Source organism: Miscanthus floridulus, chromosome 6 (genome assembly GCF_019320115.1).
Source record: "Miscanthus floridulus cultivar M001 chromosome 6, ASM1932011v1, whole genome shotgun sequence".
Lineage (NCBI taxonomy): Eukaryota > Viridiplantae > Streptophyta > Magnoliopsida > Poales > Poaceae > Miscanthus > Miscanthus floridulus.
In genome coordinates this window covers 126,624,606-126,650,366 of record NC_089585.1, presented here as the reverse complement: position 1 = coordinate 126,650,366, position 25,761 = coordinate 126,624,606, and the positions used below count along the sequence as shown (strand labels likewise).

The window sequence follows — 25,761 nt, the reverse complement described above, 5'->3', positions numbered from 1 at the left end:
GAGAACCTGCAGGACAGAGAGGAGGATGGAGAGCCACCTGGAGATGTGGTTCGGGGGCTTGCAGGCCAAGAACTCCCGCAAGGAGGCTCCGTCGCTGGCACTGCTTCTGCAGTGTCGTCAAGAACCCTAAGCGATGCTTCCGCTTTACCGCCGACATCGAGAAGTGTGGCGAGATGGAGGCCACCAAGCACGCACCACGTGCGTCCTCCGTTGCTTCCGCTTAGTTCCACCAGGATCCGCGGCAAGGCAAGCCGTGGGATTTGGACCTGGGCGAGGAGCAATGGGGTTGGTGTTGCGGCAGGGACACGGGGAGCGGCGGCATGTGCGGCCGCAGGGTGTGGGGATGGGTAGCGGCGTGCGCGGCGGCGGCGTGCGCGGCGGCGGCCCTACGTGATTGGAACGGGATCCTGGGAGGAGATAGAGAGTGATTGGAGGAGATGGGTAGCAGGAGCGGGTCTCACGGACGAATCGTAGGGGAGCGACGGGATGGCGGTTTCCTTTTCCGGGCCAGCTATCGCACAGGGGAAGCGAGGTGAAAGTAGGCGGGGGGGGGGGGGGGTCGCAGGGGAGGCGGACCGGAAGACGACCCAAAAAAAGTCGCACGAAAAAATTATTTTACTTTTGTTCTTTTTAGTTGTAAGAGATTGTGGCATACTCTCTCTGTCCCTAAATGTGTGTCGTCACGGTTTGCGTGTTGATAAGTTTGACTTGATTTATAAAAAATACGTGTAACATTTGCGTCTCTAGATAAATTTGTTGAAAAACTAGATTCAAATATTTATCCAATGATACTAATTATAAATCATAAATATTAATATTTTTAATATATATTTAGTCAAAGTTGTTTTTTTGAGAAGCGAAAACGACAAACATCTGGGACAGAGGGAGTACACATTTACCAACTTCGCCATTGTGCTCACATGTGAACAAGATAACAGAGACAATTAGTTAGAATCCTGCTAAGCTGCCATCGGCTTTTCAACCCTCGTCTTTACACAAATATAGGATCTACAATCTGCTTCGTAGCTAAACCAGATAGAGCCTCAATAAAAAAAAGTTCTCAGGGATGCAAGATTGTCTAACCGCGTCATGCAAGCGTGCTAATCTTGTCATTTGGCTAACTCCGAAACTCGCATGGTACTCGAAGTAAATCCAAGAAATTATAAATGAAGTTTGCTCCAACAGTATCTAAAACATTTGAAGGATAAACAATTTATCCCTGTACAAACAATAACATCTGTTTCGTGAAAAGGAATAAAACAAACAGCTCCAAGTACAAATCATCAACACTCACGCCACGCTGGGGCGCTGGCCAACAAATGCGAACTCTGTTCCATGTACTGAAGCGCAGAAACCAACTGAAAGCTCTCAAAGACTCAAACTGCATGGGCGACAGCCGATACCCGTGCGTCGTGTAAAAACCCAGATCAACTGCGCACATCAGGAAAGCCCTGATATGGTGCTGTTGAAAAAAAAAACTAAACTGACCTGACGATCTATACTGCTGAAGTACTGCACATGTTTCTTCATGTAGTACATCAATCGACTTTACCACCTTTCACAATGCTCCATGGCCAACAACCCTTCAATGATCCAGAAAGAACCAAAATGCTACAGAAACCATGGGCAATCTTGCATCCCAATTAACTGAAAATACAAGTAACAGATATACTGCTCCAGAAATTCAGAAGCACTTCATGTGGACGATGCCTGGACCAGATTCATCATACTCTGCCTTGGAGATCCACATCTACAATATAATAACAAGAATAAATCAAATTTCATATACAATAGAACTGCAAAGCAAGCAGAAACGTTGCATTTAGATTTTGAGACAGTAACAACCTGCTGGAAGGTACTGAGGGAGGCCAGAATGGAGCCACCAATCCAAACACTGTACTTCCTCTCCGGGGGAGCAACCACCTTCACCTTCATGCTGCTGGGGGCAAGTGCAGTGAGCTCCTTGCTCATGCGGTCACCGATACCAGGGAACATAGTGGAGCCACCACTGAGGACAACATTACCGTACAGATCCTTTCTGATATCGACGTCACACTTCATGATGGAGTTGTACGTGGCTTCATGGATGCCAGGAGATTCCATGCCAATGAAGGATGGCTGGAATAGCACCTCAGGGCACCTAAACCTTTCTGCACCGATTGTGATAACCTGGCCATCGGGCAGCTCGTAACTCTTCTCAACGGTGGAGCTGGTCCGGGCAGTCTCCAGCTCCTGTTCATAATCAAGGGCAATGTAGGCAAGTTTTTCCTTGATGTCCCTGACAATTTCTCGCTCGGCGGTCGTTGTGAAGGAGTAACCCCTCTCAGTAAGGATCTTCATCAGGTTGTCGGTAAGGTCACGACCAGCAAGGTCCAATCGAAGAATAGCATGAGGAAGTGTGTACCCTTCGTAGATGGGGACAGTGTGGCTCACACCATCACCAGAGTCGAGCACAATACCTGCAGAAAGATTGTTGTCACTCACTACACTGCTATCTGAATGCTGACACGAAACAGGTTTGAAGCAGTAACATACCAGTTGTTCGACCACTGGCGTACAGGGAAAGAACGGCCTGGATGGACACATACATTGCTGGGCAGTTGAATGTCTCGAACATAATCTGGGTCATCTTCTCCCTGTTTGCCTTGGGGTTCAGAGGAGCCTCAGTCAGCAGTATAGGGTGCTCCTCAGGTGCCACACGAAGCTCATTGTAGAAGGTGTGGTGCCAGATCTTCTCCATGTCATCCCAGTTGCCAACAATACCGTGCTCGATTGGGTACTTCAGTGTCAGAATACCTCTTTTGGACTGAGCTTCATCGCCCACATATGCATCCTTTTGGCCCATGCCCACCATCACACCAGTGTGGCGTGGCCTGCCTACAATGCTAGGAAAGACAGCTCTCGGTGCGTCGTCACCAGCGAAACCTGCCTGTTTGGCATGAAGATCCCATCAGTATATCAAATCAGAAATGAATAAACAGGCAAAAGGAAACTGAAACAAATGTACGGTAGCTAAAGGATTGACAGCCGGACAGAAGAACCAACCTTGACCATTCCAGTGCCATTGTCACACACAAGGGGCTGGACATCCTCTTCAGCCATTCCTCAGAGTGTTCTGCAGCAGAATGCTATGTTCAGAATGTATTTGAATTTATCTGCAGCGGTGTTACTCATTAAAGTGTCCATGGAGTCAGGTAAACCCCACAAAAAAGTATGATGACGCCAAATTGCAATATGCCAGTCATCAGTCAAAACTAATGTGCACAATTGTTCATGATTTAGAAACTGAACTTGACTTTGTGTTAAAAAAAACTGATACTTGACTCATACAAGTATAAGCTTTCAAGCAATTTGCAGAGACGACCAGACTTTGGTGCTAGCTGATAATACAAATTATTCATTATCTTGATACTTGATTGGCCGTAAATTTCTCTGCAACCATCTTACCATGCACGTTTCATTTTTTTTATGGCCAACAAACATACCACGTATGTATACCAGTTACATGAATCGGCTGAAACCACACTCCTATTTGGGTAGGAGGATCACGGTGGCAATTTGGTTGAGGAAAATGGTTAATTGAATGGATACATTTCATTTAAATCATCGACAGAAACAGTATGATTTCACTACTTGAGATCATCTCCAGTTCTTCATAGAGTGATCTGAAAGCAATTTGCGGGTTCCGCTACTCTGTTACAGATCAGCATAGCACACATCTTAGCACATGCTGAATCACATATAAACCTATGAACTGACTTAGTAACTGGACATTAAGTTCCATCACATAAACAGAGAATTCAATCAAACAGCACAGAGGTACTGTAGAAATCATAGAACACATAGTAGGAGCACACGACTACTATGCCGATAGTTTTTGCTCGTTATGCTGGATCACTTTAAACCATACCCGACCGCCTATCCGAATTCCAGAGCCGAAACAAACATGACAAAAACAGCAAAATTGACATGAAAAACCGAAGTTAACACCGACGGGAAGCTTGAGCGGGGATCTATCGAACCGACAGTCTACAGCCGATCGCTTCCTCGGATCAAATCGGTGCCAGAGCAAGGGGGAAACACGGCTATACCTCGGCGTCGTTGACGAGGCCGCGGAGGGGATCGGATCGCTCGCCCTTGGGCAGTTGGGCTCGCTCGGTGACGCGAGCGTGAGAGCGAGACGAGACAAATGGGAGAGCGGCAGCCAAAGTGGGGGAACCTCTTTATATGCCCGCCTGGTTGGACTGGTCTGCGCGCGCTGGTTGCGGATGCCCAGCGTCGTTGGGAAGCCGCCTGCCACCGTGTCACGGCACGGCATGACAGCAGCGCTGGCGAGCGCAGGGACGACCCGGCCAACAGCTCGCTCTCTCTGACCTCGCCCGTGCCCAGCGACGAAGACATAAAAAATTTTAGAAGGGACTGAACAAAATAATAGAGTATTTTTTATTTTTTCTTAATCTTAGCTTTTCCTACCTAATACATATATGTATAAAATTCTAAGAAAAGACTTAGAGAGGCTCCACGTGCCTAGGATCGGTAGGGGGGCTAGAGCGCTCCCTAGCCCCACCGCTGGCTTCGTCACTGCTCATGCCGGGTCAATGGAGACACAGCACCGCAGCGGCCACAAGATGAAGGGCATGTTGGGTTTACACCTCCTAAAATTTAGTTACTTAAACAGCTCCTAAAGTTTAGTGACTCCCTATTTGATTTGTTGACTAAAAGAGACTAAAATAGATGTTTTAGTTCTTTTTAATCAGGGTGTTTGATCTAAAGTGACTAAAAGGTGATGTAGCTTGACTAAAAGGTGGGCTTTAGTCCTATTTAGTAACACTTAGATGACTAGTTGGCTAATATATTTTTTAGTCACGTTTAGTCATAGTATTTAAGTAAAATGACTAAATAGGATTAGATGAGACTGAAGGTGGCGAGTGAACCAAACACCCACGAAATAAAAATCTGCGCAGGCGGACGGCGCCGGACCGCGAAGCTTTCGGTGCCGGTGCCGAATCCGGCGCACGTCCTCGTCGGATGATAGGGCGGATGGTGGGGCAGGTGCTCCGTGGGCTGGTGGACCCAGCCGTCGCTGGCAGTAGCAGGTGCCAACTAACGATACCGGTCCGGCCCAGTCACCGTCTCCAACCGCTCGAGAAGAAGTAGGCTCGAGACTTCTGGTCAAAAGGCCCGTATAACTTTCTCAGGCCCACAGATTTGTTTCCGCTGGCCCAAAGGCTCCAGGATCCACAGAGCTGGGCCGATGGTTGTTATTTCCTTTCGCATCCGGCCAGTTCAATAGTCCGGTCAGACCCACAGATTTGTTGCTGCAGGCTGCAGCAACAGGATCGCACTATCGTTTTTCCGAGCAGAATCACATGGGATGTCTTCGGAGGAGGTTTTCAGAGGAGCCCGTATCACGTTGCACTCTCGAGTTCCCTCACCCTTTACCAGGTGCGATCTGAGCTCAAAGATCTATCACAATTCACAGCAGAGCGACAAGACATGCAAGTTCAACGTCATCCATTACTCACCTCCGACCAAATCTTCATCAGATGATCGCACGGTTTCGAAAAAAAAATACATAGCAAAGAAACACATCCCAAATTGCACATGTACAGTGTTCACAGCAGCACCTACACATAGACCAAGCGCACCCGAATAGACCGAATCAAAACATGAAGATTTTTTTTAACCAAAAAAAGTAGCTTGGATACCTCAACATAGCAGTGTCCAAACTTCTCTCGCGAACGGGCTGCGTAAACACAAGTGGACACACAGTAATGGATAATGGTGCCTACCATAACAGCAACGCAGTCCTGTTATTCGCTTTCGACTCCATGCCATGCAGACGCAGTCCAATAGTCGTCGGGGCGTAAGCGTAACAGGTACTTGTTCCTGGACTGGTGCAAGGTCGCACTATCGTTTCTATAGCTCACATGCGATATTTTCGAAGGTTTATGGAGGAACCCGTGTATCACGCTCCACTTTCAAGATAACTCTTTTCACCCTTTATTACCAAGTGCGATCTGAGCTCAAAGATCTTTCACAGCAGAGCAGAGTCAGCATGCAGAGGCCACGAGACAGGCAAGTTCAACGTCAACCATTGCTCGCCTCCAAACAAATCCTCATCAGATGATCGCGATTTCCAGCACCCATGTCTGGTGCCTGTGCCCTAAAAAACGACTAGCTACGAGGTAAGCTACGACGCCAATTTTACCCTCAAGATAGACCTACTACCGAGTGGTAAACCGTTTCATGCCTCGTGACTCGCGAGCGCAACAAGGAGCGCAGCAATTGGAGCCTTGGTACTTATCAAACGCGATAGTTTGAGACTCGTGGGATCGACGGCAATATTGAGCATGTTCGTTGGTTGGTCTCTAGGCTGATAAGTCCGACGAATGCTGGTTTGTTGTGAGAGAAAAATACTGTTGGCTGGCTTATAAGCCCTGGCCGGCGAACATGATGATTATCCGTTGCCGAAACTGCCCGCACCACCGCCGAATCAGTCTCGTTAGGAACCGCAAAAGCGCGAAACCAAACTCCCCGGTAGTTAACAAGTCCAATCATTGACTTTTTTCCAGCTCCTCAAGGTGGCAATAATTCGCACGTTCTTTCCGGGAGATCTGACGCGATTCCTCCATCGGCTTCCTTTCCTTCCTAAGACGCCGGAACAGCAACGTGCACCGGTGAACCGAGGCGAGCCGGGGTGAATGGGGGTGGTGATACATCGTCGGTGCTTTCAGCACTCGACCGCATGATAAGGCGATACGCAAATACGCCTGACGCCTCACCAAGCCTGGTGCTTTCAGCAACAGACAACAGTGGCTGCATTATTGGTGTCCTGCAACTCCGTCGAGCCACACGCGCTGCGGCACACGCGTCGCTGTGATGCTTCCGGTAGTGGAAGGCCCGGGGAGAAGCCACTACGCGGGGAAATATTTCATTTCGCCGACGGGCGACGGCCCAGCCGGCAGCTCCCACTCTGGACGGGCGACGGGCGGGGAGAAGTTTCCAACGGTCCGAGTCAAAAGCGTGCTTCACGCTTCCGCATTATTTCAGCGGTTTATTGCGATGAACAGCGCTAAGCAAAGCAAAGCTCTGCACCGAGAAGATGGTTTGCAATTGCAAGCAAACAAGCAATGGAAGATAGCACATGGTATTACGAGTAAAACAATTGTATGTAAGTCTGACTTTTTCATGAAACGGTGGCAGCATCACCATTCGGAGGTGGTGGAAGTCTATGATCCTTCGGATGGACGTTTCTCTCTCTCATTAGATGTAGTGCTCAACTGACAAATCTTTTGTTGTCTGGCACGGAGAGTTTTGCTGGCAAAAGAATTTTGCTGGCCGATTGGCCTGACGGCTTTCTTCTTGCCGACAAGCAAATTCCCTCCCATCCATTTCTCTAATTTTTAATGAAAAAAAACATATTAGAAACTACAGATTGCGGAAGCGGGGACAAACTTGAGTTTGTCGTATTGATGATAAAAAAAATAATTGAGAAAAGTGGCTTTCTGAATAGGGATTTTTTTATATTAAGGGTTTTTGGCAGCAATGCATTCACATAGATGTAACACTACGTTTGTGGAACTAGATAGAGCGTTGCCTCCGGTGCGAACTTCCACAAACCAAAGTGGGTGTGTGAATTGAGTATAGAAATATCTGTACAAAGCATAACATTATCTTTGCTCATCATATTTAATCAAAATAGAAATAAAAATAAAACACAACGATTTGCAATGTCGTGTGCGGAACCCTACATTATTCAAAATATTATTTTCATTACTACCTTTATAATATAATGCTATTTCAGTGACAAGTTCCCACTAAATTCAATTATGTTTACCTACCAGTTTATACAAATAGCAAGCAATACTCAATTCCCTAACTAACACTACATATCCATTTTTATAAATGTATACTATATTGTATTTCCTAGCAATCTCACCAAACAATACTAACTACATTGCTAAAAAAAAAGAACCTCCTTATCAGTGTTGGCGTGGGACCATAGGTGTAGGTTCTGATAAACCAAACATAAGCACCGATAAGAAAGAACCTCGTTATCAGTGCTTATATTTGGTTGATCAGCATCGTGGTTTAGCCGGATGAATATTTGGTTTAGCTCTCCAATTGCTAGGAATGTTTGGTTTAGCGGTGCAATCAGTTGATCAGTGTTTTCAATCGGCAATTCGACCAATTAAACCAAACAAATCGTAAACCAGAGTCCATTTCTCAAAAACCGTAAACTAGAGCTTCTGGCGCTAAAATTTTTGGTTGGTCCTAATAACTATGCGTCCGCCTTATGCTGGCGAGGCCAGACAAGGGTGGCCTTGAGCCCTCCGGCAGCCATGATGGTACCTTCTTTCCCATGTGTGACCCTCCTCCTTCTCACACGAGTGTGTGCAAGACACAACAACAACAATGGCCAGGTCATGAATTTCAGTAATTTTGGTGGTAGCCAAAAGAAAAAGAAAAATTTTGCAATACACTAATTCATGTGCTGTATAACTCTACACTCGTATTTTCTATTGTTTATGTTGCATATTCTTCTACTCAATAGATGTGTAGTCATAAGTCATGCTAATATTTGTTTAGATATATTTTTTAAGAAAAAATATATACTTCATGTGTAAGTCTTAAAAAAATTCGGCCAAATTTTTGTAATTTTAGGGGTGGCCAATTTTTTTTAATACCAAAATTGAAAGCGCTAGTCAAAGTATATCTCTGCCTGTTGGATGAGTGGCCTACCAGCAATCTAGTCGCTGATTCGCAGAGGCTAATCGGCCCTCATCATATATAGCTTGCAGATCACCAATATTGTCCCACGCAACTGTTCTGTTCTTCTTTTTCATAATCTTTCTGTGGTCGCTGAGCTAATAACTAATCACGTCAATAATCGACATATAAAAGAGTTCATACTGCGTACAATAATTCTTTATGTGAATACACTTTTAGTTCTTTTTTCAAAAGTTGTTGTAAGTTCTTATTAGAGGAGTTTCTTTTGGGTTCAATTGGTTTTTCTTTTTCTTTTTCTTTTTTGAAGGGAGGGGATTTTTGGGTTCCATTGTTTTTTTAATAGGAAATTTTGGGTTCAATTGGTGAACGTGTAGTAGTAGTTCATGGGCTGAATGTTCGCAGTGGGCCGTTTCATGCTTGATGGGCAGAAGTTCTTTGCAGAACAGAACGCGTTGGACCTCACTTCCGAGTTCCGAGCTCCCGGTTCCAAGATGTAACTGTAAAACGCACCAAGACTGAGATTCCCCTAAAAAAAAGGAGAGAGACTGTGCTGCAGCTATGGAAGTGCTAATTTGCAATAAACTTATGTGTAATACTTATGCTAGTACTTATTACGTTCTTCTTCCAGGCTTTCAATATATATTTGCAATTGAAGGTATCACTCTTAGCTCATACCATCTGAACGGGCCACTTCTACAGTCTTGTACAAAAAAGCGATCATGACCGCAGTATCACAGGTGAGTGAACGTCGAGAAACAAACAAAAAAAAGGTCCACTGCTCACAAGCACTATGACTATACAGTTAAATCTTCATAGTTTCACGCTATTGAGTCTCGGGCCGCTGCCGGGCCCCGGCTTCAACGTTCACCTGAAGCTGCCCGACCTCCGGCGCCTCCGCCCTGTCCGGCAGGGAGGGGGAGGGTTTAGCGGCGAACGGCGCCCGCCTGCACGTGGGGCACGTCTGCCGCGCGGCGAGCCAGCGGTCGATGCACCGCACGTGGAAGCCGTGGTTGCAGTGCGGCAGCGCGCGCACGCGGTCACCCTGCACGAACTCCGTGAGGCAGATGGCGCATTCCGCCGCGCCACACCCGGTGAGCTCCACTTCGCGGGAGTAGACTATCCACGGGGGCAGCCCGGTTCGCGGCCCGCGCTTCCTCCTGGGCCCAGCCTGGCAGGAGGGGGAGGAGGAGGCCGCCGACGCATCCCCGCCGCCGCCGCCGGGGGGCTCCTCGTCCTGGCCGTAGCACACGCGGCGCGTGACGCGGAACGCGCACCGGACGACCGCGTGCACCGCGAGCACGACCACCAGGCCACACAGGAGTAGCGACAGCACCGTGATCACCGTCGTGTTCAGCGAGCTGAAGGGCGCTGCTGCTGCGTGCGTGTGCGCTGCAGACACCTGCATCGCCGGCGGCCCCGCCGACGGGGCAGCCGCGTCAGCGGCAGCGGCGTCCGACAGGAGCCTCCTTGCATGCAACTGTTCGACGCTCATCTTGTCGAGCTGTAAGCCTGTAACGCAGAGGCGTGTCGTAAAACGCGTTGGTGGTGGTGGTGTAGTGGGACTGTGGGAGAGTGTTCTCTCGTGGCACGGCGTGGGAAGGGGTTTATATAGGAACGGGAGGAGACAGTCAGTGGATTATTTATTAGCGGCAAATCCAAAATGAGGTTTGGCTTAACCTGATGGACTAGTTGATCAATTCTAAACTAATGGAGCGTGGGTTAATGGCGATAACATCGAGTCATGGAGATAAGATACACCCCACTAGATACCTGACGAACCCATCATGCATTCGGGCGGCATAATTCATTGATTGACAAAGCTTTTTCTTTGACTACAATTAAGAATCTGATATTGCAACAGGAAGTGCCTCATACCCACACGATTTTTTTTACCCGCTTCATATTTAGATTGACAGTATAGTCTCTATTTTTCAGACTGATTGAACTGTAAAAACCTCAGCAATAAATATGCTCACTGTTGTATATCAGAGCAGGGGGCGTATACTAGATGAAGCTACGGCTACAACGAGCACTGTTGTAAGTGATCAATGCAAAGTGGGGGGCACAAAGTTATTAAGTACACAAGATGAAGACGAGAGCTCAACAAACACCCACAAATTGCGTGCTTAAGCAGACTTTTGTATGACCAAAATGCGCTGGGAGCGACTCGCTGAAACGAAGGCCGGACAGGCGCAAAACCGCACTCACGCTCATCATTAGCGACTAAATAATATAAGTTCAAAAATATGGTCGACATGATGCGGCCCAGTGGAGCCTCCACTAACTGCGACCCGTCGGCGCGCGGGAGAGGGACACCTGGCTGCGGAGGTGCCACGGTGTCGATGACTTGTCAATGCGCGGCTGGTTCATCCCTGCCCCGTTGGATCTTGTCTCCGTCCGACGTGTCTGTTTGTAACGTTCCTTCGCGTCGGCTTCACTTGGGCTCTGTGGGCGTGAGCATAGTACCAGCGTCCGTTTGGTTGGACTTTTGCTTTGATTTTTAGCCCCAAAAGTCAAAAACTCAAGTAAATGAACTATTTTTAGAGGTTGTTTTTTTTTTAGAAGTAACTGTTTTTTCGTAGTACATTTTTGAAAGCTAATTTTGACCCTGTTTTTGGCTTTTGACTTTCTATTTTTCGAAATTGGTGGAATAAAAAGCTCTTCCATAGTTGTTTCAAGAGTGATAAAGATAGAATGTATATTTTATACTTGTTTAACTAAATAGGTTTCAGCTTTTCTACAGCCTACAGCAGCTTTTCCACAGCTCACAACCCACAACAGCTTTTTTCCACCGCCACAGCTCAACCAAACACACCCTTAGACTACTATGGCTGTGGAGTTGTGGGCTGGGCTATATTAAGAAAACAGTATGGGCTAGCAAAAAGTTGCCATGAACTGAAGTATGTTTTCTTTCAAGGGGAGATGGATGGATTTCATGTGCTCAAAATAATAATAGAGTTGAATGGGAACGTACAGTTTAAGCTTCAAATTAGCGCTTTCAAATAGTGGCCTGGATTCCCTTTTCTTTTTAACGCCGTAACTATTTCTCCCTTTTACACGTACGTCGTCAGTCATCACATAACTCAATCGAATAAGAAGGCCAATCAATCTTTCAAGTAACGAATTTCACGTGTTGTTTGTGTAATTGTGTTTATAAGACTACTGCCATTTGTGAGGAAACAAATAAAAGGACTATAACCACCATCCACCAGACACTGTATCGAGTGGCTCAATGCCAGATCCAGGCAACTTGCGTGGCTACTTCCAGAATGGGGCCGGGCAGTGGATTTTAAGCAGGTTATCCATCCGCAGTGTCCACACAGATGGATCGGTTGGCCATCTTCAATAGTCGGAGCCGTACTGGACGATGCGAGGGACTGGAAAGAGCGTAGCTTAGCTATACGAGTATAACTGGTTTTAGCCGGGATTTATTAGTCATGATATAATATTTTTCTCTCACAATAAACCAGCATCAGCCGGACTTATCAGCCCAGAAATCAACCAACGAACAAGCTATATCTATACAGAGGCAAAATTTCTTTCCACCTATTTTTTGGTCCGGCCATCCCTTATCTAACTTTGTAAATATGAAAAATCAAATATAACCATTTTCTTTAATAACTAGGAATCATAATCCAATTAATTCTCTCCGATTTTGGATAAATATGAATCTTAATCCAAATAGAAAAATATAATAATATGGACAATTAGGAATCTTAACCCAATTAGATCTCTCCAACTCTGAGTAACCGGAATAGGAATCTTAATCCAAATACAAAAATATAAGAATAGAAATCTAGGAGGAACTCCAAGAGATTAGCCAAAAATAGATTTCAATATCCATGATTTAGCCATCTTCTAAAATAAAATCTCCTCGAAGAAACATGGATTCCCGATAGCCGTGGTAAATTTCCGATTTTCATAGTTAAAACTTGCCACGTCATCTACTATTCGTTTTGGTTCCACCAATCAAATCAACTAGCCGGAGCCCCGTGAAATCAGGCGAGATAGCTGATAGCAAGCGCCCCAGGCTTGCTTTTTCTAGGTAGCGGAAAAGATGGGATAGCCTACTGGATAGTTTGCAATATCTGATGGAGACTATTTTATATCACAAATTATCTAAAATGGGCTTAAAATAAAAAATAGCATCTCCCTTGGAGTTGCTCTAATAAAGAGAAAAGAAGGGTAGAATTTCTTTGTTTCATTTTTTTTCTGTTCTTTTTCCAAATATGTTCTGATTTTTTTTTCTGTGGCTATTTTCTAGAGTATATTTTAATTTTTGTCATGGCTGTTTTCTACTTGGCTTCGAGTATGCTTAGATTTTTTTTTCGTGGATGTTTTTGACACTAGCTCGACTTTTCTGATTTTGTTTTCATTATTTTGTTCACCTGGTTTTTTTCGTGTTCTAATAAATATAATAAGAGTAAAACAAACAATAAATAAGAGATCAAAGCCATTTTAATCTTTGACTTCTTAAGAAACAAAGATTTTTATCACTAAGTTAATTTAATTTTTGACTCCAATTCATGACCCATGCTAAAACTCACTACGTATTGGATCCCGTTGCAAAGTACGGACATGTTTGCTAGTACTAGTACTACCAGTGGCGGATCCAGGGGGGAGCTGGGGGGGGGGGGGGGGCTGCAGCCCCCGTGAGAGTGATTTTGCTTTGTATTTATTATAGAAAAAACGTGATTTTATCATTAATCTTCGACATTTGTTCTAAATCTCTATTGATTAGCCCCCCGAGGTGCTCTGATTACTACTAGTATATAAACGCAGAGGCATCCAAGAAGTGGCCAGCAGCCGTGTCACTCGTTCCAATCCGCTGAGGCACAGCAAGAACACACTGTCCAAGCATTACTTCAAGTTGTATAGAGCGATTAGCTTAAACAAAGTAACGGACGTACGTCAGTAGTAAACAAGTACTGTAGTGGGCTGGACCTCGATGGTTGTGGCCCTAGGGGCAGGGGCTACGAGTTCATTCTCTATCCTTTCAGAGGTGCAGGGGCGGCGGGCAAGAGTAGCAGCAACTTGACGCCCGCTGATACGCTAAACAACTAAGGTTTCAGAGCAAGTACTGTAGTGCCGATGATTTTTGTTTGCCCGTCCCACCATTATGATGCGATCAAGATTGGTAGCTTTTTCCAGGTCGAACTCGGACCACCTCGGTCGGCACCTGTTCGTGACCAGGACGCGGCTGCGATGCGGATCACGACATCAACCTCATGGTCCGGTACTCCGGTTCCGGTCCTTCCACCCGGAGCAATTCACCGTATTGCATATCTACGCCTAGACGCTTCTTGGCGGGCCGGCGGACCGTCCAACAAGCTTACTCTCTTCTATCAAATTAACTGGATGCTTTGACGGCTTCTAAAAAATAGACGCCGTGACATTTCCCCAGTCCGCCTGGTAGGGTGTTCTCCACCGAGTCGACGAGCCTCCTCGCCGCCATCGGGGTCTGGCCACTCGCCGATGCCGCTAGCTGGCTGGGCCAACCTAGCAGCAGCCGCGTAGGCGCCCGGACGTCGCGTGTGACCAGGCAGCCAGGAGAGGGGGGCGTCGCTGGCCGGGCCCAAGCCAGGCGCAGGCGCAACTAGCCGCTACCAGGCCACACCACCATCCTCGGTCGCCAGCTGGGCGGAACCGATCGTTCCCCGCTCTGCTCTGCGTGGCACAAAAGAAGAATGGTGAAAAACGCATGTTGTAAGCGTACATTTAGTGTTTCATATGTTTTAGAGATATGTTGCAAGTGTTTCAGATGGATATTGCAAAAGTAGATCGAGATGTTCCATATGTTGTAATGGTTGTACACGTATGTTGCAAGCGTCTATTCCTAATGTTTCATCTATGTTTTCGGGTCTATATTGCAAGCGTGTTTACCTGGATATTGCATATGTTTTGCTCTGGATGTTGTGTATGTTTGCAATGGTATTCAAGCGTTTTCAGATGTTTTTTGCTAGTTTTTTAGAAGTATGTTTCAGCTGTTTCATATGTCTTCAAACGTGTGTCGTAAGTGTTGCATTTAAATATTTTAAAAGTTGACATGCGTGTAGAAAGCAGGAGGGCCGTGTGGGCGCGCGAAACGCAGGCTTAGGCGTGCTGGCGTGAGCGCGGGGCGTGGAGTGTAGCTGTGCAGGCACGCGCACAGGAGTGCAGCGCGGGCGCTCAGACATATGTGTCCCGACACGGCCCACGCCCTACTGCCCAAGGAAAGCGGCCCAACCATCCGGCTGCTCTTTTCCAGCTTCGCCGTCCAACACTGTGGAGACGCTTTCGATCCGTTTGTGTGCGCCTCCTGGCCGACGGACCGAACGTGTTTTGGTTCGATATTAGGAACTGTAAGAACGAGAAAACGCGAACGAACCTTTAGTCCCATCGTTGGGACGCTTGGTGGAGAGCCTGCAGCCTCGGTTCGAGCGCTGCTCATGCCTGGTTTTCGCACTGTTTTTTTGTCATTTTCTTTACAGCCTCAAGCGCACGATGCTCCACAACTATTGAGACGTAAAAAAAACTAGAAAACAGCTTCCACTGCCTGGATGAAAGGGAAGGGGGCCCTGTTAGGCTTTAGTGGATTTCTATTGGGCTGCTAACTGGGCTGGGCCATATCATTAATTTTGCCATCCATGTAGTATATATAGGGACTACTGAACTAGGAAGCAAGAAGCATGCAGTTGCTCAAAAAAAAAAAAAAAAAAAGAAGAAGAAGAAGAAGAAGAGAGGAAGCATGCATGCTGAGAGGAACCATAGTTGGCTGTTTCTGCTTATAACCGACTCGTCCATAATTGTCGTACCGCGAGTTTTTTTTTTCGTTTTTCAATTTTGCTACTTCAAAGCGTTGAAACGGCTGTTAGCAGAAGCAGAGATAATTAAGCTTCTATTGAGTCTGTCGTTTTATTTTAACGTGCATACGATTCTAAACGGAAACCATCAGAGCCGTTGTCTGCAACCTCAGCTACGGGAACCTTGCACAGTGGCACGGCCCACGTCGAGAGCGACCGCGATTAGAGCGGTGCCACGGTTCGTTAGCCCCAAAAACAAACAAACAAGAACGTCGCCATCGCGCATTGAAGGCGGCAGGGCCGGAGGCGCGACTGCACGAACACAGGCCATGTGAGCGCCGGACCCTAGCTAGCGTGGTCTGCGGGGCGCGTCCGCACCACCCGGCACTAGTACTCCGTACTTCCTCAATCCTCACCAGGCCACCAGCTCGCTCTCTCTCCAGTCTCCACCCCGCGCGCGCGCGCGCGGGGCCGGCGGGTCGTGCCGGCGTAGCGTCCCGCGTCGGCGTCGCCAACGCCAAACACCCGGCCAATCCTGTACCTGTAGCTGTAGGGCACCCAGCGCCCAGCGGCCGGTGCTCGCTCCATCGTCGCCTGCACGGTCGCAGCGTGGTCCAGCAGCCCGTTCGTTTGGCTGTGGCTTATCGTAAACGATCGTAAATTTTCAGCCAAAATAGTATTTTTCTCTCACACAAACCAGTCAGCAGTACTTCTTCACGAACCAGCAACGATACGAACCAGCCAACAGAACAGGCTGCAGATGGGCGCGTCGTGTGCCCCCGGCTGGGTGGCTGGCTGGGCTCCTGGCTCGAGGTCGGACGTGGCATGTCCATGTGTTCGCGAAGTTTGTCAACGCGCTCGTGATTGATCCTGCTGCAAAGCGCCGGTCTGTCGCGCTCGCTTGTCTCTGTTGATTGGGTTTTAAGGAAAACGCAGACCGTCACGTCCCTGCAGTGCTGGCACGGTATGGTTAATGGCAGGTCCCGGGGAAATCTGGTACCGTACCGTTGCACCGAGAAATTGCGCACGACGTCCTACACACTATCACGGCAGTCCTTTTTTTTTCTGCTTGCTGGGTTTTGAAATGCATGAAGCATAAAGTATACTCTAATACTGATAAAATAGTACGGCGGCACACGGGTTAACCTATTGAACAATTATATACTCCCTCCATCCAAAAATAATTACACATCTTACACTTTGAAAAATCAGCCAATCTTAAATTTAACTAAATATATACAAAAATAATATTTATGATACCATACAAATGTTAATTATATTTTCAATAAATCTAGATAAACTTGTGATTATTTGACTCCTCGAAATACGAGATGTACACTTATTTTTAGGACAGAGGGGGTGTCATTATTAATTGGAGATTTTTATCATTTTCAACATCAATTTCTATGAGTTGTTTTAAAAATAAATTCTAAAAATTCTCATAAAAACAGAAAATCTAGCTGCCAAACAAATGTTACCTTCAAGAGTGGTGTACTAATACTAGTTACAGTAACAACTCATTGCACATTATATTGTATAAATTGTTACTTTAGACAAGTCTATACATGTATACATTATAGTATAATTGTAAGTGCTCTATTATTTGTAAAACAAATGCTACTATAGGAATTTGATAAAGTAAATTGAACATCATGACTTCCTGAGCAATTTCTAATTTTTTGAGAATTTATAGAATTATATTTATCTATTTTTTTTCAGTGCGTCTTATTAGAATTAATGTAGAGACATTTGTGAGAATTTGGAATTATATTTATCTGATTTTTCAGTGCCTCTCAGTAGAAGTAATGTGAAGACTTTTGTGAGCATTTCTAAAATTTTATTTATCTGATTTTCCGGTGCGTCTTATTAGAATCAATGTTGAGACTCTATTATTGTAAGTGCTCTATTATTTGATAAAGTAAATGCATGAAACATATCTGTAACTCTACGCACAACCATCTACTAGCTAGGAATCGGTCCAGATTCTAGATTCCGAAAAAGTCCCCACTATGGAATCCACGTGCTGCGTGCATATATTAATTTAGAGGTTGTGTAAGATTGCCTACTACCAAATGCGCAGAATTATTTTGTTCCATTGCTATCAACGTGCAAGGATTCGGTAGGAGAGGTGCTGATTACTACATTGACAAAGTTGGAGACTCTGCTTTGCTAAGCCTTGGGGATATCTAGTGTGTCATAGCTAGAAAGACGTCACTTTCAGTCTTAGTGCAAGATCATCACAAAATGTCTTATGTATTGACAGATCCTCCATGGAAATGATAATTTTACTAGCATGTAATTATGTATCACCCAGCTAGACCTCATCATGAGCAGATTGCCAAGCATAAGAGCGACGGCGATGCTGACACTGGCGTTGAAAGTACAGCATCAGCGTCTCAGCGACCAGCGAACAATCGATTTTTCGAGCCTGCATGATGCTTTGATCCCTACATATATTGTACACAGTTTTTTGAAACGATTATTTTTTTAAAAACGATATATTGCAGACAATAACATGCACAAGTTAGTCCTCCATCCTCCACGTCCTAATCTGTCGTGCCAATGCAACGCTAGGGAACAAATGAATATATAGAGGCCAGGTTTGTTGCTTGCGCGCCCACGCACTGCACCTATGCACCTGCCGCCTCGCTGCAAATCGTCGATGATCAGTTGGCCCGGCCGGGCTCCGTCGTCTGCGGACTGCGGCCACCGGCCACCGGCCATGCACGAATGCCAGCGCATCGCCCTTGTCCTGTTAGCTCCAACCAATCCATCGTGACATCGTCCATGCACGTACGTCCTTCAACAGCCCAATCAATGCGTGTGGTCGTTCAACCATTGCGCTCTAGATAGCCACTCATGATCCATCCCGGCCTGCATTACTGCTTTGCCTGCCCATTTTTCCTCCGATCCCCACGGAGCAATCGATTGGAATGTGTGCTCAGTCGTGATTGTTCAGGCTAGCTCTATATCTGCGTCTGCGTGCAAAAACAGTTAAGGGGGCTGTTGCAGAGGAGTGTAGCTTAAGCAAGCTACTAGTGATGTAGCCTCTCGCAGTCACAGCCAGGCGACCGAGAACAAAATCATGGAAGCAACCACCAGTGAGACTGGACGACTGAGCTATGGCTCCATGCCTCCATCTGTGCATGTGTGCTCTGTAGTGTAACAGCGTGAGAGCTGCAGTCCTTTTAGCTACACAAGAAACACTGTTGCTGAATCGATCCATCCATCATCAGGTAGATCTGACGCTACTCTTGCTACAACCCTCTATATGGTCACTGCAAACTCTAAGATGGTTAGACGAATAATCACTTTTTTTGGAAAACTTACTAGTCATATTATTTTTAAAGCTACTGATTGCATGGACAGATTCTTAAAAGCAGTCATCTTTTAAAACTCAACATACGGCCGTCTGTCAGACTTGGTCCATGGAAAACTACTACAGCTACAGGAGTACGTATACCGACAACGTTAGTGGGACATCTCTAGTTCTGTTGTAAAAAAAAAACGTTAGTGGGACATCAATAATGCACGAACCATTGGTCAAGTGATCGTATAGAGAAAGTACACCGGGCTTCCCCGGCCTGACGACAGCACGATTGAACGATAAGTCCTCTGTATATGTACTCTGCTGCCTACTGTATCAGACAATCAATGAAGTTAGTATATCACTCCTGTGTAGATTCGTCGCCCTGTCGCCAATTCATGTGCTGTGTTTTTATTTTACTATTAATTTGTAACTATTGTAATAATTAGAAATCCTTCTTCGGTTTGTGCCAAAACAACAAATTGAAGGAGAGCTTAGTGCTCTATGCACTATATCGAAGACTAGATCGTCACTAAAAGCCTGCAAAGTAAGTTTGCTTAAGATAATTCATGTTGTGTGTGCCTTACATTGTAGTGCATCGACCGTTCGGCGATGTTTTAGCTGTATGAACGGACTGAAATCTCTTAGGCTACAGTACTGTTGTTGGCGCGTCCTTGGGTACGCTTCTTCCCCGGAACAGAACATTCAACTTTCTGTCGATTGCACGAACACTTGCCTTTTGAGCTGATCTGGCCCAGGATTACCAATTCAATCAGTGCGTACATCACAGTTTTTCTATTGCCGTAGCCTACGATCATCACCGTTTGGTGTAGTTCAGGGAATTGCTTGTATTTCTGTCTGCCAATGACTGCTACTCATGAGAACGCAGCTTAATCTCTTTCTTTCCTTTTTTTTTGGAAGACAGATAGCAGCTTCTGCATCACTGCGACTTCTGCAGTATGACACGAGTGCACCAAACGAGACTAAATCAGTATGTATTTGGTAAGTGGTCATTATACCCAGTACTCGATGCACAAACAATATACTGTATAGTTCTGCAGCAATGCAATGCAACTTTGCATTCGGTATATCGTCATCAAGTGCTATCCAGCCAGAATGGTACAATGTACAGTATAAACATATATACCAGTTCGATCATGACATGAAGTTTGGAAGCATCCAATGGATCCCTGTCCACCGTGCCAGTACGTCGCTGGGTCGTCGCCGCGCGATCCCGGCAGCGTCGCCGTCAGGACTAGGGACGGACTGAGCTGAGCAGCGCGCGGCGTTCACAGAACATCGCAGGGACACGGTACACGAGCCGTAACAGTGCGCGGCCCCCAATCATAGCACGGCCGCCGGAGGCCGTGCAAGCAATCCATTCTCGTCGTGCGAGGCCGATGGATCGGCGGATCCGCCAGTATTAATTCGCGTGCTTGCGGGTTACGGCTAGACAGCACACAGCAGGACGAAACGCACAGCCGTGTATCATATCCAGGCAGTGGCAGGCTAGCTAGCTTCTGGAGTTCTGGCTGCGAACCCCGGCTCGCTTTGGCCTTGTCGACTTGTCACACTCCCATCCCAGTCCCAGTCCCACAGCTAGCTAGCTAGCGGCTAGCCGGAGAGCTAGCAGGCTTGCTCGCACGCCCAAGCATGTCAAATTTGCAGTTGATGGTTCGGTTTACGCCCTTAATGGCGCATGATTAGGACCTGCTGGAGGGAGATGGGATGGATCGCGTAGCGGTTAGTGTACCTCACGGAGCCACATGGGGGACTGGCCGCGGTTTTTCCATGCGCACAGCCGGCCGGCAACCGGGACTGTCCATCCAAAATGTACTGTGGGGTTGGAATGTACTGTCCCGGCTATCCCCATCGAAAGCAGAGACGACCTGCTGCAACTGCAATTGCAACAAAAGGCCACGGGCCCGGCCGGGTAAATGCACGGGGCTGGGCAGCGCGGCAGGCTTGCCGAGACCCGGGAGCCGTCCGCACCGCACGGTGGCCGCCCGGCGATCGGTCGACGCCCCACGGACCACGGGTGCGCACATTCACCTGTCACAGCCGTGTGCGCGGGCGTGCGCGAGCCACGCCGGCCGCGAGGACTCAGGACACTGCCGGCACGGTGCCGCGCGCCGGTTGGGTGCACCGTACGTGCACCAAACCATCACCAGGAAACGATCGCAACGGATCGATCGGAGCAGCAGTGAGTTGTCACGTCGTGCTCGCTCGCTCGCTCTGCACTGTGCGCGTACGTACGCGGCAGCCTTCCCTTGTTAGATGCCGTGTCGTGGTATCAGGTTACTGTATCAGGCTAGCTGCAGGCCCCGCCGACGTACGGCCTGGCCGGGCGCCAGGCGATCGGCAGCGCACGTAACTGTCTGCTCCAGTCAAGCACATCGATCCTGTTCCTGTTCTTTCTACATCATGCATATGTTTCGAAGCTCGGGTCTACCTCAGCGTAATAATGACTGGTATCTAATACTACTCCCTGGCCTATTGAAAACCACCGATTAATTACGTGATCAGACGAAAGCTTGTTCTGTCTCCGATCCTTCCCAGCTACGACAGTAGCAATCCTATACGACGAAAGTGTCAGTAGGAATCGCTGATCAGGAGACGGGTAAGAATTGACCCGCACAGTCCAGCGAGTATGCGAGTGCAGTGGCCACCCGCGGCACACTGCCCTATGCGCCAGCACACGAGTCGACCGGGGCAGCGCATGGCGTTGCGTCCCGGTGGATTAACCGTGTGTGATCGAGCAGATCCCGCCCCCCACAGGAGCGTACCCGTCGAAGCCGAAGGGCCGACGGGTGGGCTCTCCCTCGGGAAACCAATAACAAAGTCGTAGGCGATCCCGAGGGATTTGCTTCCCTCGCACCCCACCAGTCCGGAGGCGCCGCCACGTGAGCCCTGGGCCACGGCGCGCGCTCCCGTGTTCCGCTCCGGCCCGGCCCGGCCGGCGGTCACTTGGGCGCAACGGACGGCTCCGCCACACCGACCACGCCTAGCAGGCCCGTAGCCGCCTCATCTCGTCACTTCGACTCGGGCGTAAACTCACATGCACATGCACGGCGGGAGCTGGACCAGGAAAACCTCCCCGCCAGAGCTACGACCACCGTATAAAAACCCCACCACCTCCTCTCCCTCTCGCCCTCGATCGCCCCACGCTTCCATCTCTCATCGAATCTCTGGCGTCTCCAAGGTCACCTCCGACGATCCCTCTCACATCACAACATTCTTGGCGAAGATCCTCCCAGCTGCTCGCTCCAAGCTCCAGCTCTGACCACCACCGCGTACGTGGTGGTCTAGCTAGCTAACATGTTGTCTTCACACCTCGAGGCCATGCTGCCGTATGCGTCGGGGCCGCCGCCGTCGCTGCTGGTGGACCGGCGGTACAAGCTGGGAGGCGAGGCGGCGCCCAACTGCCCGCGCTGCGACTCGCCCAACACCAAGTTCTGCTACTACAACAACTACAGCCTCAGCCAGCCGCGCTACTTCTGCAAGGGCTGCCGCCGCTACTGGACCAAGGGCGGCTCCCTCCGGAACGTGCCCGTCGGCGGCGGGTGCCGGAAGAACCGACGGGGCAAGTCGTCCTTGCGGTCGGCGGCGGACTCCATCGCGAGCGGCGGCGGCCGCGATGCGGCGTTCGGCCACCGGTTCCCGGGCCCTGTCCGGCCGGACCTGGTCCTGGAAGGCATGGTCGGCAACCCGTCGAACCCAGCTGGCCAGGCGATGCCCGGCGGCGTGCCCGCTGCCGCCGATGGCTCCACCATTGATCTCGCAATGCTGTACGCCAAGTTTCTCAACCACCCGCCGGCGGAGGAAGGTGTCAGTGCCGTGACGCCGGAGTCGGCAGGGCAGGTCGACGAGGCGTTCGACACGTTCAGCGCGTCCAGCAACCTGAGCCCCGGCGTTCTGGCAACGCTGCAGTTCGATCCGTGCCACGACGGGTTTGGTGAGTGGTCGGGCGGGCCAGTGAGCAGCGCTGGCCCCTCGAGTACGGCTAGTACTACCGCCGCAACCACCATGCTGTGCGCTGACGTGAGCGTGCAAGCTGCGTTCGGTGAGCTCAACTTCGCCATGGATCAGAGCTGCTTCGACTCGCTAGGGTTGCCCACGGACGACGTCGTCGGCAACCTCTCGTCGTCGTGGTGTTCGATCGTGCCAGGCTTGTCGACGTTAGAGGGCGCCAAGTATGACTCGTTGGATTCGTTCCCTGACGACGCCCTGAGCCTTCACGAGGGAATGATTAGCGGGACTGATCATGATTGGAGCGTGGATTGCCAAGGATTGGAGGCTCTCTACATGCCGTAACTACACATACGCATGATCAAAATTCTTCTTCTTTTTGCTAATTTGATGTTGTTCTTGTGATTGGTTTCCTACATTTTTTTTCTCTTTTCCTTTTCTTTCATTCAATTCGGTTTGGAAGAAATATATATAGAGATATGTATGCTTTGAAGAGAGGTGCAGTGAGGGACAAGTCGCTCATGTAATTGAATTAAGGATTCGGTATACTTGTGAGATAGATTAAGGCAATACAATAATGAAGCTTGGAAATACTAGTCGCTATAAGTATCTCATAACATGGTGTTACTAACATTAGTCTTTCTACTGCACCAGTGCAGAGTTTATTTACAATCTTCAGTTTTTACATGAATGTGGTCGTTGATGAATGCATAGCATGAAAGTTGAAATGTTCACTGCTTACTGGAAATGCTAGATAATCTGCAGGAAATTTGATTGTACTCGTACTATTTACTGACGAAAACTGGAATTGCAAAGCATATGCATTGCAAACTGATTCGCTTGGAGTCTTGGTCAGAATCATCACACTGTGTGAATGGACTTGGTTATGCTAGTTAGGAGAGTAGGCTTAGCTTCCGAAGCAAATAATACCTTGCATCCCAAGTATTGAACAGGGCATGTGTCCCTTGTCTACCGTCTGCTCGTCCAAAATGGTTAGTCAAACAAAAGCAGTGTGATCAACTGAGAGGGGAGTAGTAGCTGCCATTGCCTAAATTGTTAGAGAATTGCTTCTACAGAACCATCCAATTCACCTTCATGATGACTTCTTTTATTTCTATTTACTACTCCTATTTCATCAATAATCTACAAGTGTTTTTTATGCTCCACGGTTAACGTAATTTAAAGGCAGTACTTAGTAGTTAGTCCAGCTGTTCATTCAGTAGCTATACAAGTAAGAATATTCCTCCTTGGGCACATATGAAAAAGATCAGTAAGCTACACTGCACTTCATATTCATTTAGATAAAGTAATAAAAAATTATTGTAGCCGCTTGATCAACCAAGGATACAGAAAGCCCTTCACTACTACTACAACAACTTAGCAATTGGCTAGCTTACTGTGTTTCGTATGCGTAACGTTTGTAGTAACATTATTCTTAGGACTCGTTTGGTATGACTTCAAGGAAGCATAGCCAGTGAAACAAGAGGCTACACAACTTCCTTGTTCATTTTGAAGAAAGATAAAAGACAACTTCTACAGGTCCACCAGACGGGACCTTAGTCGAAGTGTTCATTCAGTTGCTAGTAAGCATAATCCTGCTGGTTGAATGGAAAAAGATCAATAAGGTACACGGCATTTCATATTTTTTAGATAAAGTAATAAAAAACATTTGTAGCTGCTAGCTAGATCCTGCCAATAATATAGAGTCATTCACTATTACAACCTCGTAGCAATTGGCTGACACCCTGCACTTCATATGAACAATAACGGGCAGCACTGCAGCAGTACAATAATTCACCAATCGCGCCATGTGCCCTGTTGATATGGATGGCCAACGGGCCGGCCCGGTATGGCCCAGCACGGACCGAAGGGGGTCGGGCCGGCACGGCATGCCGTGCCACCCGGGCCGTGCCGAGGCGGTCATCGTGCCTGACCAACGGTCCAGGCACAGCCTGCTGGGCCATTTTTCGGGCCGGGCCGGTCCGAGAAGCATGACCCATTCAGCGTGCCGGGCTAGCTCGGGGCCCACGACGAATTGCGAGCAGCCAGAGAGAGGGGGAAGGGGAGGAAGCGTGAGCGAGCAGCCGGAGATCGTGGTGTCGGGGTGGAGCTCGTGGCTGGATCTGGCGTCGGGGCGGAGCTCGTGGCCGAATCTGGAGTCGGGGCAGAGCTTGGGGCCAGCGCGCTCGTTCCCGCGGCGGCCGAGGCGGGACTGCGGGAGGCGATGGCGGCGCTCGACGTTGGATCCCACGAGAAGAGAAGGGGATGGAGGGGATTCGGTGAGTCGTGGGGAAGCAAAAGCTCAAAGCGTCGGCGGCCGGCGGAGCGGAGCTCGAGCACGCCGCGTTCGCACCCAAGGCGCGGCCTCGTGGAGGGATGGGAGGAGAGGAGCCCGAGGTAGGTCGCGGATGGCCGTCGTGGCGTTCTGCAGCTTGTGCGCGAGGAGGAGGCGGGTGGCTGTAGGGCGGAGAAGCAGGTGAACGGCGGGGAAGGAGAAGGCCGCGTCCACGCCACGCGTGTGCTGAGTCGCGTTGCGTCCGCGCGTGTGCGGGGAACGGGAGGTGGCGGCGAACCGGCGGCTGCGTCTTTTGGATGGGAATGGGAAGGGAGTTAGGGTTATGAGGATAAGAGTATATATTTGATTGGGGAGTTAGGGTGGGGGTTGGGCTCTTAGCAGGCCGGCTGGCCGGGCCGCTGCCAGGCCGACTGTTGCAGGCTGGGCCGTGCCGTGCCAGCCCACAGGCTTGAGCAGCGGCTCAAGCACGGCCTGCTCCCTCGGGCCGGGCCAGCCTGGGCCCGTTGACCATCGGTCGTGCCGTGCTCGTGTCGGGCTAAAAAACATGCTTCGTGCCGAGCCGTCGTGCCTCAGGCTGCATGGACAGTTATACCTATTGAATTAGTAAACGTTTAGTTGTCCATTACAGAGTTGTTAATGCCTACCATTACCAAAAGATAAGAGTAACTATGGCC

General features: G+C 48.5%; 3 protein-coding genes across 3 annotated transcripts; 1 reads left to right on the top strand and 2 right to left on the bottom strand.

Moving 5' to 3' along the window:
* Positions 1 to 1,172: 1,172 nt before the first annotated feature.
* LOC136456899 (actin-7-like) lies at positions 1,173 to 4,245 on the bottom strand. Its single transcript, XM_066456900.1, has 5 exons — positions 4,092 to 4,245; positions 3,046 to 3,115; positions 2,536 to 2,929; positions 1,846 to 2,459; positions 1,173 to 1,750 (listed from the first exon to the last, which is right to left on the bottom strand). The coding sequence occupies exons 2-5, from the start codon at positions 3,100 to 3,102 to the stop codon at positions 1,685 to 1,687; spliced, it is 1,131 nt and encodes a 376-aa protein (XP_066312997.1). The 5' UTR covers positions 3,103 to 3,115; positions 4,092 to 4,245; the 3' UTR covers positions 1,173 to 1,684.
* Positions 4,246 to 9,324: 5,079 nt separating this feature from the next.
* Positions 9,325 to 10,294, bottom strand: LOC136459517 (RING-H2 finger protein ATL72-like). Its single transcript, XM_066459366.1, has one exon. The coding sequence runs from the start codon at positions 10,223 to 10,225 to the stop codon at positions 9,557 to 9,559; it is 669 nt and encodes a 222-aa protein (XP_066315463.1). The 5' UTR covers positions 10,226 to 10,294; the 3' UTR covers positions 9,325 to 9,556.
* Positions 10,295 to 21,723: 11,429 nt separating this feature from the next.
* LOC136459516 (uncharacterized) lies at positions 21,724 to 23,382 on the top strand. Its single transcript, XM_066459365.1, has one exon. It carries the CDS (start codon positions 22,141 to 22,143, stop codon positions 23,134 to 23,136), a length of 996 nt encoding a protein of 331 aa, XP_066315462.1. The 5' UTR covers positions 21,724 to 22,140; the 3' UTR covers positions 23,137 to 23,382.
* Positions 23,383 to 25,761: the final 2,379 nt, after the last annotated feature.

Coding starts and splice junctions, on each gene's coding strand:
- LOC136456899 (XM_066456900.1), bottom strand. CDS start 3,102: ATGGCTGAAGAGGATGTCCAGCCCCTTGTGTGTGACAATGGCACTGGA. Junction 2,930..3,045: donor ATGGCACTGGAATGGTCAAG/GTTGGTTCTTCT, acceptor CATGCCAAACAG/GCAGGTTTCGCTGGTGACGA. Junction 2,460..2,535: donor CGCCAGTGGTCGAACAACTG/GTATGTTACTGC, acceptor ATCTTTCTGCAG/GTATTGTGCTCGACTCTGGT.
- LOC136459517 (XM_066459366.1), bottom strand. CDS start 10,225: ATGAGCGTCGAACAGTTGCATGCAAGGAGGCTCCTGTCGGACGCCGCT.
- LOC136459516 (XM_066459365.1), top strand. CDS start 22,141: ATGTTGTCTTCACACCTCGAGGCCATGCTGCCGTATGCGTCGGGGCCG.